The sequence below is a fragment of the Triticum aestivum genome, chromosome 6D, assembly GCF_018294505.1.
Source record: "Triticum aestivum cultivar Chinese Spring chromosome 6D, IWGSC CS RefSeq v2.1, whole genome shotgun sequence".
Lineage (NCBI taxonomy): Eukaryota > Viridiplantae > Streptophyta > Magnoliopsida > Poales > Poaceae > Triticum > Triticum aestivum.
The window spans coordinates 489,709,442-489,721,471 of NC_057811.1; the positions used below are offsets into that span (position 1 = coordinate 489,709,442).

The 12,030-nt window shown below is 45.5% G+C and overlaps 1 protein-coding gene across 1 annotated transcript; it reads right to left on the reverse strand.

Moving 5' to 3' along the window:
* Positions 1-3,061: 3,061 nt before the first annotated feature.
* LOC123142242 (disease resistance protein RGA2-like) lies at positions 3,062-4,976 on the reverse strand. Its single transcript, XM_044561232.1, has one exon. It carries the CDS (start codon positions 4,897-4,899, stop codon positions 3,277-3,279), a length of 1,623 nt encoding a protein of 540 aa, XP_044417167.1. The 5' UTR covers positions 4,900-4,976; the 3' UTR covers positions 3,062-3,276.
* Between the last annotated feature and the right edge of the window lie 7,054 nt (positions 4,977-12,030).

A 12,030-nucleotide genomic window follows, 5' to 3' on the forward strand; every position in this document is an offset into this window, starting at 1 on the left:
GAGTGAATCTACATTCTAAAATATGTCTACATACATCCGTATGTTGTAGTCCATTTGAAATGCCTAAAAAGACTTATATTTAGGAACTGAGGGGGTAGTACATGCCACGACAAAGATAATGCCTCGTACCTCCTTTCTTATTTTATGATGCAAACTAAAGACTGGCGGAGAACAAACGCCACATAGGATGTGTAACGATGGTGGTGGGATCAACCATGAACATGCCTACGTGTTCAGGATGTTCCTGAGAGAAGGAAGAGCATAAACGAAACATTATTTTATGGACATAAAGCTTGAAACAATTGAATAGTCAGAAGAAGGCTACTAACACAAAGGTTGTTTCATCGAGGAAGAGGCACAATCTGCAGAATAAGGAGTTAGTTGCGCCTGCCGTGACATGTTCCATTAATTATTTAGGTCTGCTTCTGTTTCTGAAAAAAATATTGCAGAATGTATTGCCTTAATTTTCCAGCTAGTGAATTTTTACTTGGTGATTCTATAAATGTGTAATCATGTCAGTTGCCACATGCAAAAGAAAGCAAAATTGTATATGAAATTAATAGTTCCAGTTAGAAAAATGGAAGTTGTATAACAGTTACATGCATAAATGCAGAAGCATGGGAATGGACAATATGTGCCATGTAAAAGGAAGCAATCCAAAAAACCAAATTGGCTGCTTGCAGTGTGAATGAAATCATGAATAAGGAGTAGAAGTTGACGTTTCATGTACTAACCGGCAAATCTACTAGAATGTGTGATCCTCACAAAGTCAGCTGTTCAACTTATGCACTGTAACTGAAACGGGTAGCAGAGCAGGCTAGAGTGTCAGATTTCAGAAGCTAGGCCTACCTCAAATCACAGAAAGTAGGGAGGGAGAGTGTGTGTTGCATACCAGATACTAGTGCCGAAAAATATGTTGTCCTCGTTTCAATTTGTCAGCTTGCTCAATTAGCTCGGGACTGCAATAAGTTACTTCTAGCTTTTGCAGTGAAGTGGGAAGGCCCTCCTTGGGTGGCAGTGATCTGATTTTATGACAGCCAGAGATCACTAATTCCGTGATAGAAGAAAGGCGATGCAACCCTTGAGGGAGGGACTGCAGACTCGTGCATTGACAGAACTTTAGATGATGGAGGGAGGTGAGGAGCTGAAGGGCTTGCTCTTGCTCTTCCGTGAAGGTTTCCGCCTGCTGATCATACAACGCTAAAGTGTGGAGGGTACCGGCAAGGTGGTTGCAAATGGGAGCAACAAGCACTGCTGAGAAGCTATCCACCCGAAGGCTTTCCAATTCGAATGATCCGTCATGAATTAATCTGGCGCTTGCCACCTCTGACACCAGATCTGCTCCTATGGAGAACCTTTGTTTGTCGATAGACAAGTTAAATATACACAATCCCTTGAGGTTGACTGTGATGAGAGGATTGAACCCATCCATTGTTAATTCTTCACAACTTATAAGATATAGATAGGTGAGAGATGTGAGGTTTGAAAATAGGGCCATTGACTTTATGCTTGAGTCTGTGCAAATGTTTATTTTCCAGAGGGAATGGGGGAAAGGCTTGATGGTGTGAGCTCCTCCTACTTCTCCCATGGGCCACCGAGAGAACATCTTGTTACAGGATAAAACATTAAATGATTGGAGCATCCTGAGGTCAGACAGTCCTCCTCCATCCTCCACAGGAAGAAGAACCAGGCTCTTACAACCCTCGATGGTAAGATGGCAAAGAGATGGAAAACACTTCAATAGCTTTGAAAACACATCTCCTGTAATACATAATTCTTTTAGGTCAAGAAACTGAACTGAATGGAGGGATACACTGTCATCCAGTTCTGAAGAAAACATGCTTTCGCATTTTTTGACATCCAGATTTCTCAGGGAGTTCAGGTTTCGGAGGTCTGACAGCGAAATATGTGATACATTCCCAATTTGCATAACTTGTACTTTATCCATATTGTGGAAGGCCAGAGCGCCATTATACCCTTCAATAGTGAATTTATTTCCGTCGTACGATAGGAATGACCCAGCATTCCTCACACTCATATGTGTTAGTGCGGAGGTGTGAGGCATAGGGGGTAACTGAGACAGCTCAGGGCAGTTATGAATAACAAGTGCACACAGGTTGCTAAAACGGCCAGAGCACTCCAAGAAGGGAAATGAGCAGAGAAGAGGACAATCTCCAAAGCTAATGCTTTCAAGCCTTGAAAACAATTGGCTATTAGGTTCCCCGACCCATTCCACAAGTTCTGGCATATCCTGAAACACAACTGTCTTCAAGTGCATGAAACTTTTTTCTGTAACACCACTAAAGCCAGGGCCGAACACACGCATCCCGGCAATATTCTTCAAACTGAGACTGGTGAGGTGTGATAGCTGCTCAAAAGGTGGAAGTGTACCCCAAGATACACCTTCAAGATGGAAAGACACCAATCTTTTTGTGATAATGTCACCACACAACCAGCTAGGACAAGGGGCAACACCAGCATTTATAATGCCAAGCACCCTAAGATTAGGGTGTGGTCGAAGACCATCAAGAACATCATCATCAATTGTCTGGTGCTCTGTACCCCAAACTAATCTCAACCCTTTCAGATTTCTTTTGTTCTTCAACTTGGCATCACTAGCTTCTCCCTTGGATGCCACAGTTTCAAGATTACATATACTGAGTTTACCCCCGAGCTCTCTCAATTCCCCCAACTCTCTCAGTTCAAATCCAACATGCTCTTTCTTAATAATGAATTCTTTTAGCTCATGTAAACACTTCATCCTTCCAACCTCAGGAATACAGGAATGGAGTTCTTTGGAAGAATGGAAATGGCGTAAATTCACAAGGCGGCTGATATCTTTAGGCAAATTTGCACTACAACACCAATGTTCCAGGTCCAGGAATTTCAAGTGGTAAAATCTAGATAATGCCCTAGGTAGAGTCATATGTTTCGAGTAAGGTGAACTAATTTTAAGGTGTTGGAGGTGGATAAGATTTGAAAATCTGTTTGGCAAAGATTTTGGAGTGTACATTGGTATAAATAATACTCGGAGACCCTTTAATTCTTCAAATGTATCTTTAAAAATATTTGATATTCTTGCATCATGATATCCAAAAATCATCAAAGTCCGCAAATTTCCGACGTCTATCGTGCTCTTCAATATACCCATTTCTTCTACAAAACCTTCATCATATATATTTTGTATGGTGATTGATAAGTGCTGAATAGATCGTGGGATGTCACTGGCGTTAAAACTTAAAGTACTTATATTGGCACATTCTTGAGATGAAACATTCAAAGAAAGTTCGTGCATAAATCATGCATCACATAGTATTGATGATACTCATCAACTCTCTTCATGAGAAAACCATTGTCCACTAGTTCTTCTAAGTAGTTTTTATGGTTTTGGCAATGAGAATCTATGATACCTATGGCAGTCCACAAGCTAGTCATTTCTGAATTATAAAACTTATAATCTTCAGGGAAAAGGGCACAATATGAAAAACTTTTTTTCAGATGGAAAGGGAGGTAATCGTAGCTAATTTTAAGAGATGGCATAATATCATCATCATCTTTTGCATTTTTCCATTCATCCTTTTCAAGAACTCCCATCCAATATTCCCGAGAAAGGTTTTTCTTCAATAACCGACCAACTGTATTGGCTGCTAGTGGTGAACCCTTTAGTTTCTTTGCAATATCTCTTGCGACATCAATCAGCTCATCTTCGTAACGCCCAGGTTTGCTCTGACCAAAGATACATGCTTCAAATAATTTAAAGAAGTCACTAGGCTCCAAACCACGTAGTTCTGTTGGATTAACTGTTTTCAGCATTTGTGCTATAGATGGAAACCGAGTCGTGACAAGAACCATGCTGCCCTTGATTTCCCCCTTTTTGAATGGAGCTAATAGGTTATTCCAATCACTTTCACTATTGCATTTCCAGATGTCATCCAAGACAACTAAAAACCTTTTAGACTTCAGTCTCTCTGCAATGGATTTTTGAAGCTGGTCTAAATTGGCTGTTTCATTTGTGCAGTTATATTCTTCTTTTTCAATTGCAGGTATGCAACTAAGGATCTGCCGGGTGAGCTTAAGCACATCAAAATCAGTTGAAACACATACCCAAACCTTGACAGCGAAATGTTCCCCAATCCTTTTCTCATTATACAAGTGTTGGATGAAAGTTGTCTTTCCCATACCCCCATGGCCGACAAAAGGAAGAACAGAAAGTGCTTCATTCTGATATGTGCCACTGGTGAGTGAAGTCACAGTTTGCTCAAAAATGACATCCCTCCCATAAAATATATCTTGTGCGACTGTTGAACCCGTTGGAGTCCTTTTAAGGGTGATCGATGTGCTATTATTTGGAATTTTATCCAGCAAGTCAGAGACAGGATGACATAGGTCGTGTATGCCCTCCATCACTGACTTGATTTTGTTAGACATGGTCACCCTGTCGAATTTTATGGGTTTCCCAACAATCGTCGAAGCAGCACAATCATCATCTTGTGTACGTGTGCAAGAAAAGCATGGAAGCCAGTTACCGATGGTGTGGCGAGCAGCATGGCAAGCATGTAGAGCATGACCACGGAGGCCATCGCCTAGCTCCATGGCTGCCATCCGGATACCACCCAATTGGTCCTGGATCATGAAGTAGTGGAGCTCATCCAGCGCGTCCTCAGCCTCATCAGCCTTCTTGCTCAAGTCCTCTAGCAAGCCTTGCAGGCCAGGGTTGCTGCTCACACCCCTCTCCTGGGCCGTGTGCAGGAGCCCTTGCATGTACTTGAGCTTGGTTTTGATCTGCTCGGAGTTGAGGCCGAGCTCGGAGCTGGCCACATAAGCGGCCAGCAAGTCATCTGACAGCTTATTCAGCACCCTACCGACCATCCAGTTTGCCGCACCGATAGCCGTCTCCATGTCTTCCGGCGTTCGGGTTGGTCCCGGACGCCGGGGTAATTGGTCTCAATGGTGAGTGTTTTGTGGAGAGGTACTGCCAAGGATAGCACGGGATAGAAAGCTATGTGCGCGCATTTTGGAAGGCCTCAATGGCTCGTTTTATAGCTAATGAATTCCCATTCGGTCGTGTATGAGGCAATAAAATATTTAAGCTTTGTTTGCGATTTCAACCATTCGAACCGCCATCCTTGACCGGAGGAGGCATCCATGACGAAGTTGCCAAGAAAAAGTGAAGCGCATTTAGAACTACCAGTCATTAGAAATACTTAAGTTGGAGACTAGCAATTAAGGAACCAACACAAGGATTTCGTGTTCTAGAAGTAGTAATATCAGATCCACCCATCGGTGCTTAACAAAGATTTCCAGTGGTAGTGGTACCGTCGCTTTGTTGTGGGCTCGAGAAGGAAGCATCCAAGGGGGGCGGCTGCGGATGTTTATTTAAGCTAATCATTGTGACTATAATTGACCTTGGTGCGAAGAGGAGCTGGTGGATTCATTTTTCCTCCCGTGCCTAACTGCTACCACCAGCCACTCTTTTTCTAAGACGAGACGCATCATTTGCATTGGCCTCTTCACCATTCCTTCTGGTATAAGGATGAGCATGTGACATGGTTAAGGAGCGTAAGCAGGATGACGTTCCCTAATCACTCCTCTTTACCATAAAAATTTAAAAATATAAGTACAGTAAAGACGACCAAGGAGCCAAGGAAGGATTACCAAGCCGGTGAAGAAGAACTGACTGCGTCGGCCTGCGCCGCGCTCTCTTCCCCTCCCGGCATCCCCGCCAGCTTGCCACCGCTGCGCCACACAACTCAGCCTCGCCCATACACCACCGGCTTCTGTGCTCCCCACCCCCTCTCCCAGTGCCCCGCCCCCGTCCGTCCTACCAGGCGGCGACGCCCGCCGTGATCTCTACCCTCGTAGACCGAAAGCGGAAGCGTTAACACAACGCGGTTGATATAGTCGTACGTCTTCACGATCCGACCGATCAAGTACCGAACGCACGGCACCTCCGAGTTTAGCACACGTTCAGCTCGATGACGTCCCTCGAACTCCGATCCAGCCGAGTGTTGAGGGAGAGTTTCGTCAGCACGACGGCGTGGTGACGATGATAATGTTCTACCGACGCAGGGCTTCGCCTAAGCTCCGCAACAATATTATCGAGGTGTAATATGGTGGAGGGGGGCACCGCACACGGCTAAAATATCGTATATCAGTTGTGTGTCCATGGGGTGCCCCCCTGCCCCCGTATATAAAGGATGGAGGAGGGGAGGCCGGCCAGCCCCTGGGGCGCGCCAGAAGGATGGAGTCCTACTAGGACTCCCCTGTTGGGGAACGTAGTAATTTCAAAAAATTTCCTACGCACACGCAAGATCATGGTGATGCATAGCAACGAGAGGGGAGAGTGTTGTCCACGTACCCTCGTAGACCGACAGCGCAAGCGTTATCACAACGCGGTTGATGTAGTCGTACGTCTTCACGATCCGACCGATCAAGTACCGAACGTACGGCACCTCTGAGTTCTACACACGTTCAGCTCGATGACGTCCCCCTTGCTAGATGCCGCCCGCTTTGGAGCTTTCCCCCCCTTTTGTGACAAATAGCTGCCGCTTCGGTGTTGATGGGCCTTCACTATCGGCCTATCGCAGAGCAGACTTGAACTGGTCAGACAAAAATTATTTAGTTGCAAATGGAGAGGGGGCTGGGGGACCTATGTGGGCCCCACATGCCCCCTGGATGCACCCTAGGCCTGGGGACGCGTGGGGGCACGTGCGCCCAGCAGGCCACCCCCTGGCCCAGGTTCAGGGCTCCGGGTTTCCTTTACCGAGTTGTTGACTTTTATGATTTTGCCGATTTGACTGATCTCCGTAAAAGTCTGCACGTGCCTTTTTGCTCCTTTTCTGACAGTTTTCCGTAATCTCCCCATCCATTGTAATCTTGGAAAATAAAAAAGAAATTGAAGGTAAAATGGTGCCATGATGTGGTAAACATAATAATAAATGAGCAATTCACTTTAAGAAACAGTGATGCAAGAATGCACATATCACCGTCGCCGTGGTACTACGGCCGCACCATCCTTGCCCGGGGGCCTCCGCCGCCGTGGTGCCCGTCCATACCCAACGGGCCGATGGACGACGGTCGGTGGGGCTGGCTGGGTCTTGGCTAGATCCGGCCTCCGCAGGATGGCGGGGATCAATTTGGGACCCGGGGATCGTGGCTGCTGACGGCGCCACATGGAACTTTGCCCCATCAGACCCGGCCGGGACTGGATGAGGGCCATCGTTGTGGCCAGTTCTGCGCTCTGATCCGTTGCCATGGGACTGTGTGGTCGTGCAGCCAGTACATCATGGTTGTTAAGAAAATGCATCATGGTTGTTAAGAAAATGCCCCCATCATCTGTTGAAGGCATTTTTGTAAAGCCAATTTGTAAACGCCTCAAAATAGTGCCAGAGGTGGCGTTTTAAGAAAATGCCTCATATTGATGCAGCTTTGGAGGCGTTCTAGAAAATCGCCTCGGTTGATGCAACTTTGGAGGCGTTTTGGGAAAACACCTTGGGTTGACGCAGCTTTGGAGGCGTTTTCGTAAAACGCCTTTGATTCATGTACTAGCTTTGAGGGCATTTCAGAAAACGCCTTAGACGCAGCTTTGGAGGAAAAGCCTCGATGATAGAGAGAGATTCTGTGGCTGCCGCGGTGTGTATGTGGCTAAAGCTGCTGCCTGCTGCAGCCCGTCAGGACTCTCGCTCCGGGGCGCGGTGCCGCCGTCGTTGAATCCCCAACGACGGGACAGCCGAGAGCACGCGTTGAGGTACGACTGCCGCCGCCGACTTGCTGGAGTCGCCCATATAATTCTCGTTAGAAAAAGTACAGCCACCGCCGACGACTCGCTGGAGTCGCCCATATGCTTCTCGTTAGAGAAAGAACAGCCGACGATGACGGGCTTGCCGGAGTCGCCCATCTGCTGGCTTCTCTTTACTTGTCAGAAACAAAATTTAACGTGCATGTTAGCTTAGGCGGAACAGTCGAAGCTAATGCCGCAGCCTTGTGAAGTTTGATCGCCTGGAGTAGACGTATTTGCAGCATCATCGGCCAGCAACGTGGACGAAGACGAGGTCCAAGAGCATCTTCAACAGCCGCGCGAAAAGACACGCGCGCGGTAAAAGGCCCATTGAGCGCGCGGTAAGTTTTCGCGCGCTCCGGCGACGGCGGAAAACAACCGCGCGCGGTAAACGTTTGCGCGCGCGCGGAGAAAGCTGTCGGTCGCGCAGTAGATTTGGCGCGCCGCTTCGGGCGCGCCTATAAAATGCGGTGCTCGCCACACACTGCCACGCGTGCATTTCCCCGCCTCCTTGCCTCTTCCACCGCTTTCTCGCCGCTTCAGCGCCCCGCCACCACCGCGCCACCATGCCGCAGCTCCGCCGGGGATCATCTGGCTACCGCGGCGTCCGCCTGTGCCCCTCCGGTGCATACTACGCCGACGTCCGACTCGGCCTCGGCATGTTCGAGACCGCGCATGACGCCGCCCGCGCGTACGACGCGGCGGCGTGGCGCCTAGGGAGGCCTCGCGCGCAGTTGAACTTCCACGACGTATACACGCACGAGCAGGCGCAGCGCGTCGCCCTTCCGCCTTGTCTAATTACAGGTCAGGACCGTGAGGACCATCGTCGGCTGCAGTGTCGCCTCCTCATCACCGAGGAGGACGAGCGAGCCATGGCGGAGTGGCGCCGGCTCCACCCGGAGCACGTCGCCGCCAAGAACGCCTTCTGGGTGGAGAGGACGGCAAGGCGCCGCGCGGAGCGTGCCAACAGGCGTCGGCGCAAGGCACTGGCCGTATCGCAGTGCGATATCGTTGAGGCAGGCGGGACGTCGATCTTCTCCCTCGACGATGACCGTTGGGAAGACATCTGGGTCGATACCTCAGACAACACCACCGAGAATGATGATGATGATGATGAGGACGACTGGGAGTAGGTTCTAGTTGCACTGTAGTTTATTTATCTAGTTGCACCATAGTTTTTTTTATCTAGTTGCACCGTAAATCGTTATCTATCTATGCTATGAACTATGTAAAATATCTTTGTATCGTTTTCATCTATGCTATGAATTATGTATCGTTTTTATGTATGAACAAAATATGTATGCACCGTTTTAAAAAAGGTGGTTGTGCGAGAGCTCGCGCTCTGCATTTTAGCGCGTCTGCTGGAGCAACGCGCGCGTGGGGCGTTTTACCGCGTCTGCTTGAGCCAGCGCTCCCCGCCGCGCCAAACCAGACGATCGGCGCGCTGCAAACTAAATTTTAGCGCGCCGCTTGTTGGGCAACTGTTGGAGATACTCTAATAACTGTAGTTTATACTTTAGTCCCATACCGCTTCTTCACAAAGTTTCCGACCTCCTTAAAAGGATGGAGTGTGCACAGTGTTTCACTAACACACAACTATACAATAATGCAGCCCGTGCAGAAGGTCCAGTCCGGACCTACCTTGTGTCGGGCTGCGGTATCTTACAGGTGGAGTCCGTAGTCATTCATTCCATGGATGCCACCGTATTGATGAACCTCGTTAACAAATATTGTGTATCGGTGTGTCGGCGCCCGTTGTGCCTGTTTTTGATTTATGTTTCATTCCTTACTTTTAGCTTTTCTTCATGTCGCGAGAGCTTTTGTTTGATTTTTTAATAAAATAGATGGCTTTTTTTTCTTCAAAACCTGTGAACTTGTTTTTCAAAATCTACGAACCTTTTCCATATTCATGAACTGTTTCAAAATCGTTGAACTTTTTCTGATTTTGTGAACCTTTTTTAATGTGATGAAAAAAGGTCACCGAATTTTATGAATGTTTTTTTAAATACGATGAACTTTTTTTTTGAATTCGATGCACTTTTTTTAAACCCGGTGAACTTTTTCAAAAACCAGTGAACTTTTTAAAAAATGGATGAACTTTTTTCAAATTTGATGAACTTTTTTTCTAAAATTCGTGAACTTTTTTTGAAACCAACGAACTATTTTCAAATCGGTGAACCTTTTTTCCATTTCGATGATTTTTTTCAAAATGATGAACTTATTCCAAATTCGATGAACTTTTTTAAAGATGGATGAACGTTTTTGAAATTCGTGAACTATTTTGAAGTTTCTGAACTTTCCTTTCAATATTCGTGAACAGTTTTTAGTTCAAGATTTTTTTTCTGCTTTTTCGATTTAGTAGTAAGAATTCTTTCTATCTTTTCAAAATTTGTGAACGTTTTTTTATTAGTAAGAATTACCTAATACTTTCTGAAATATAAACTAAACAAAGAGGGAGGTAAAGATTTTAATAAATACCTTATTCGTTTTGTAACAATTTTTTTTGCTTCTGCATCTAATGTTAACATAAAAGATAGGGAAAAATCACAGGGAAAATCCAATACGAACTGAGGGAATAGAGAAAGAACCAGTATGCCGATAGGAACAGAGGGAACAGAAAAATGAACCAGTAAGCGAAGCGGAAAAACAGCAGACCGAACAGTCAATGACCGACTGGGCTTCGACAAACAGCCCACTAAATATGCACGTAGGCGCCAGAACTCTTTGCGGGCGCTGAAAGCGCCCGTTAGGAGAGCTCGCTGGCACGCAGCAGGATGGGCTTTTCCTATTTGGCGCCACAGGCGCCAGTTACCGTGAATTTTCGTTAACTGCCGTCTGTGGCGTCCGTAAATGGGCCGGCCCATCTAGGCGCCACTTGACATTTTCTTTTTTGAAAATTCTGTGAATTTTTTAAATATCTATGAACTTTTTAAAAATTTCAACAGTTTTTTAATATCGATGAATTTTTTTTAAATTTGATGAAGATCTTTTTGAAAATGGATGAACTTTTTTTAACTTCAATGAACTTTTTCTAAAAATACATGAACGTTTTTTGAATTTCTATGTTTTCCTTCAAATTTAATGATCTTTTTATAAAATTAATGAACTATTTCTAAATTGGATGTACATTTTTTAAATTTGAATGAACATTTTTTCAAATTGATGAATTTTTTAAAAATTGTTGAACCTTTTTGAAAGATATGAACTTTTTTTAAAAATGGATGAACCTTTTTTCTTTAAACCTTTTTTGATTTCATATTTTATTTTTCTAACAAAAAAATAAAAAAATCTGGGGCATCACGTTAGTGGGCGGGCACATGCTAGCAGCGCTGCGGCGCCGGATCGTTAACGGGCGCCTGCAGCGCTGCATAGGAGCTCCCAGCAGGATGCACTCGCGGGAGCGGCAGGCTGGGCTGTGTTTAGCCGCACGGTGGGCCGGCGGAAAGCTGGGTGCAAAGGCGTGCTGGTTTGGGCTGGTTGGGCGCTGGAGGGAGCATCTTGCGGAGGATACATGGAAACAAAAGGCGTGCTGGTTTTAGACGGATGAGATTTGTTTTGGAAAAAAAAGGGGCTACATGACGGATTGATGCTGCCATCAAGAGGAAGTTTAAGCTAATTGATCTACAGCCTACATAGGTCATTGTGTAGTGGAATTTGAAATGTTATACATAGGTCATTCATTGCATATCATATTTTAATGCATTTTTGGTTGATCCTAGAAATTCTAAGCAACTGAAGGACCCACGGAGAGAGTTGGGAATTTCGTTATTTTCATATTTGAGTTTTCTCAAATTTTGAAAAGAGGATCATTTGGTTTTAATTTTTTTTCTCTTCGAATATTTCTAATATGAAAATAAAAGAGAGGGGATAAAATGACTTCTCCAAAATAAATAAATATTGGAGGAAAGATAATAAAATCAAATAAGAATTTTATTTGAAGTTTTATTGCTACTTTATTTGAATTAGGAAAAAAATGTGTTTTCTAAATTTGCATTAGAGGCCAAATAAATGTTCACTTTGTCCGCAATATTATTAGAGGACCGTGAAAATTTAATTCAGGATTTTTGGACTCGGTTTAGTATTTCTTTTATTTGTTTTTCCGCGTCAGGATTATTTAAAAAAAACTTAACCGACCTAACCGGGTCGTGCCCGAGCCGGACACTAGCCCAGCCGGCTTTATAAGCAGAGGCCCGAGGCCCGCAGCCACCCCAGCCGCCGCCCCCGAAAACCTAGCCCCGCCCGCGCCGCCGCCG

Coding starts and splice junctions, on each gene's coding strand:
- LOC123142242 (XM_044561232.1), bottom strand. CDS start 4,899: ATGGAGACGGCTATCGGTGCGGCAAACTGGATGGTCGGTAGGGTGCTG.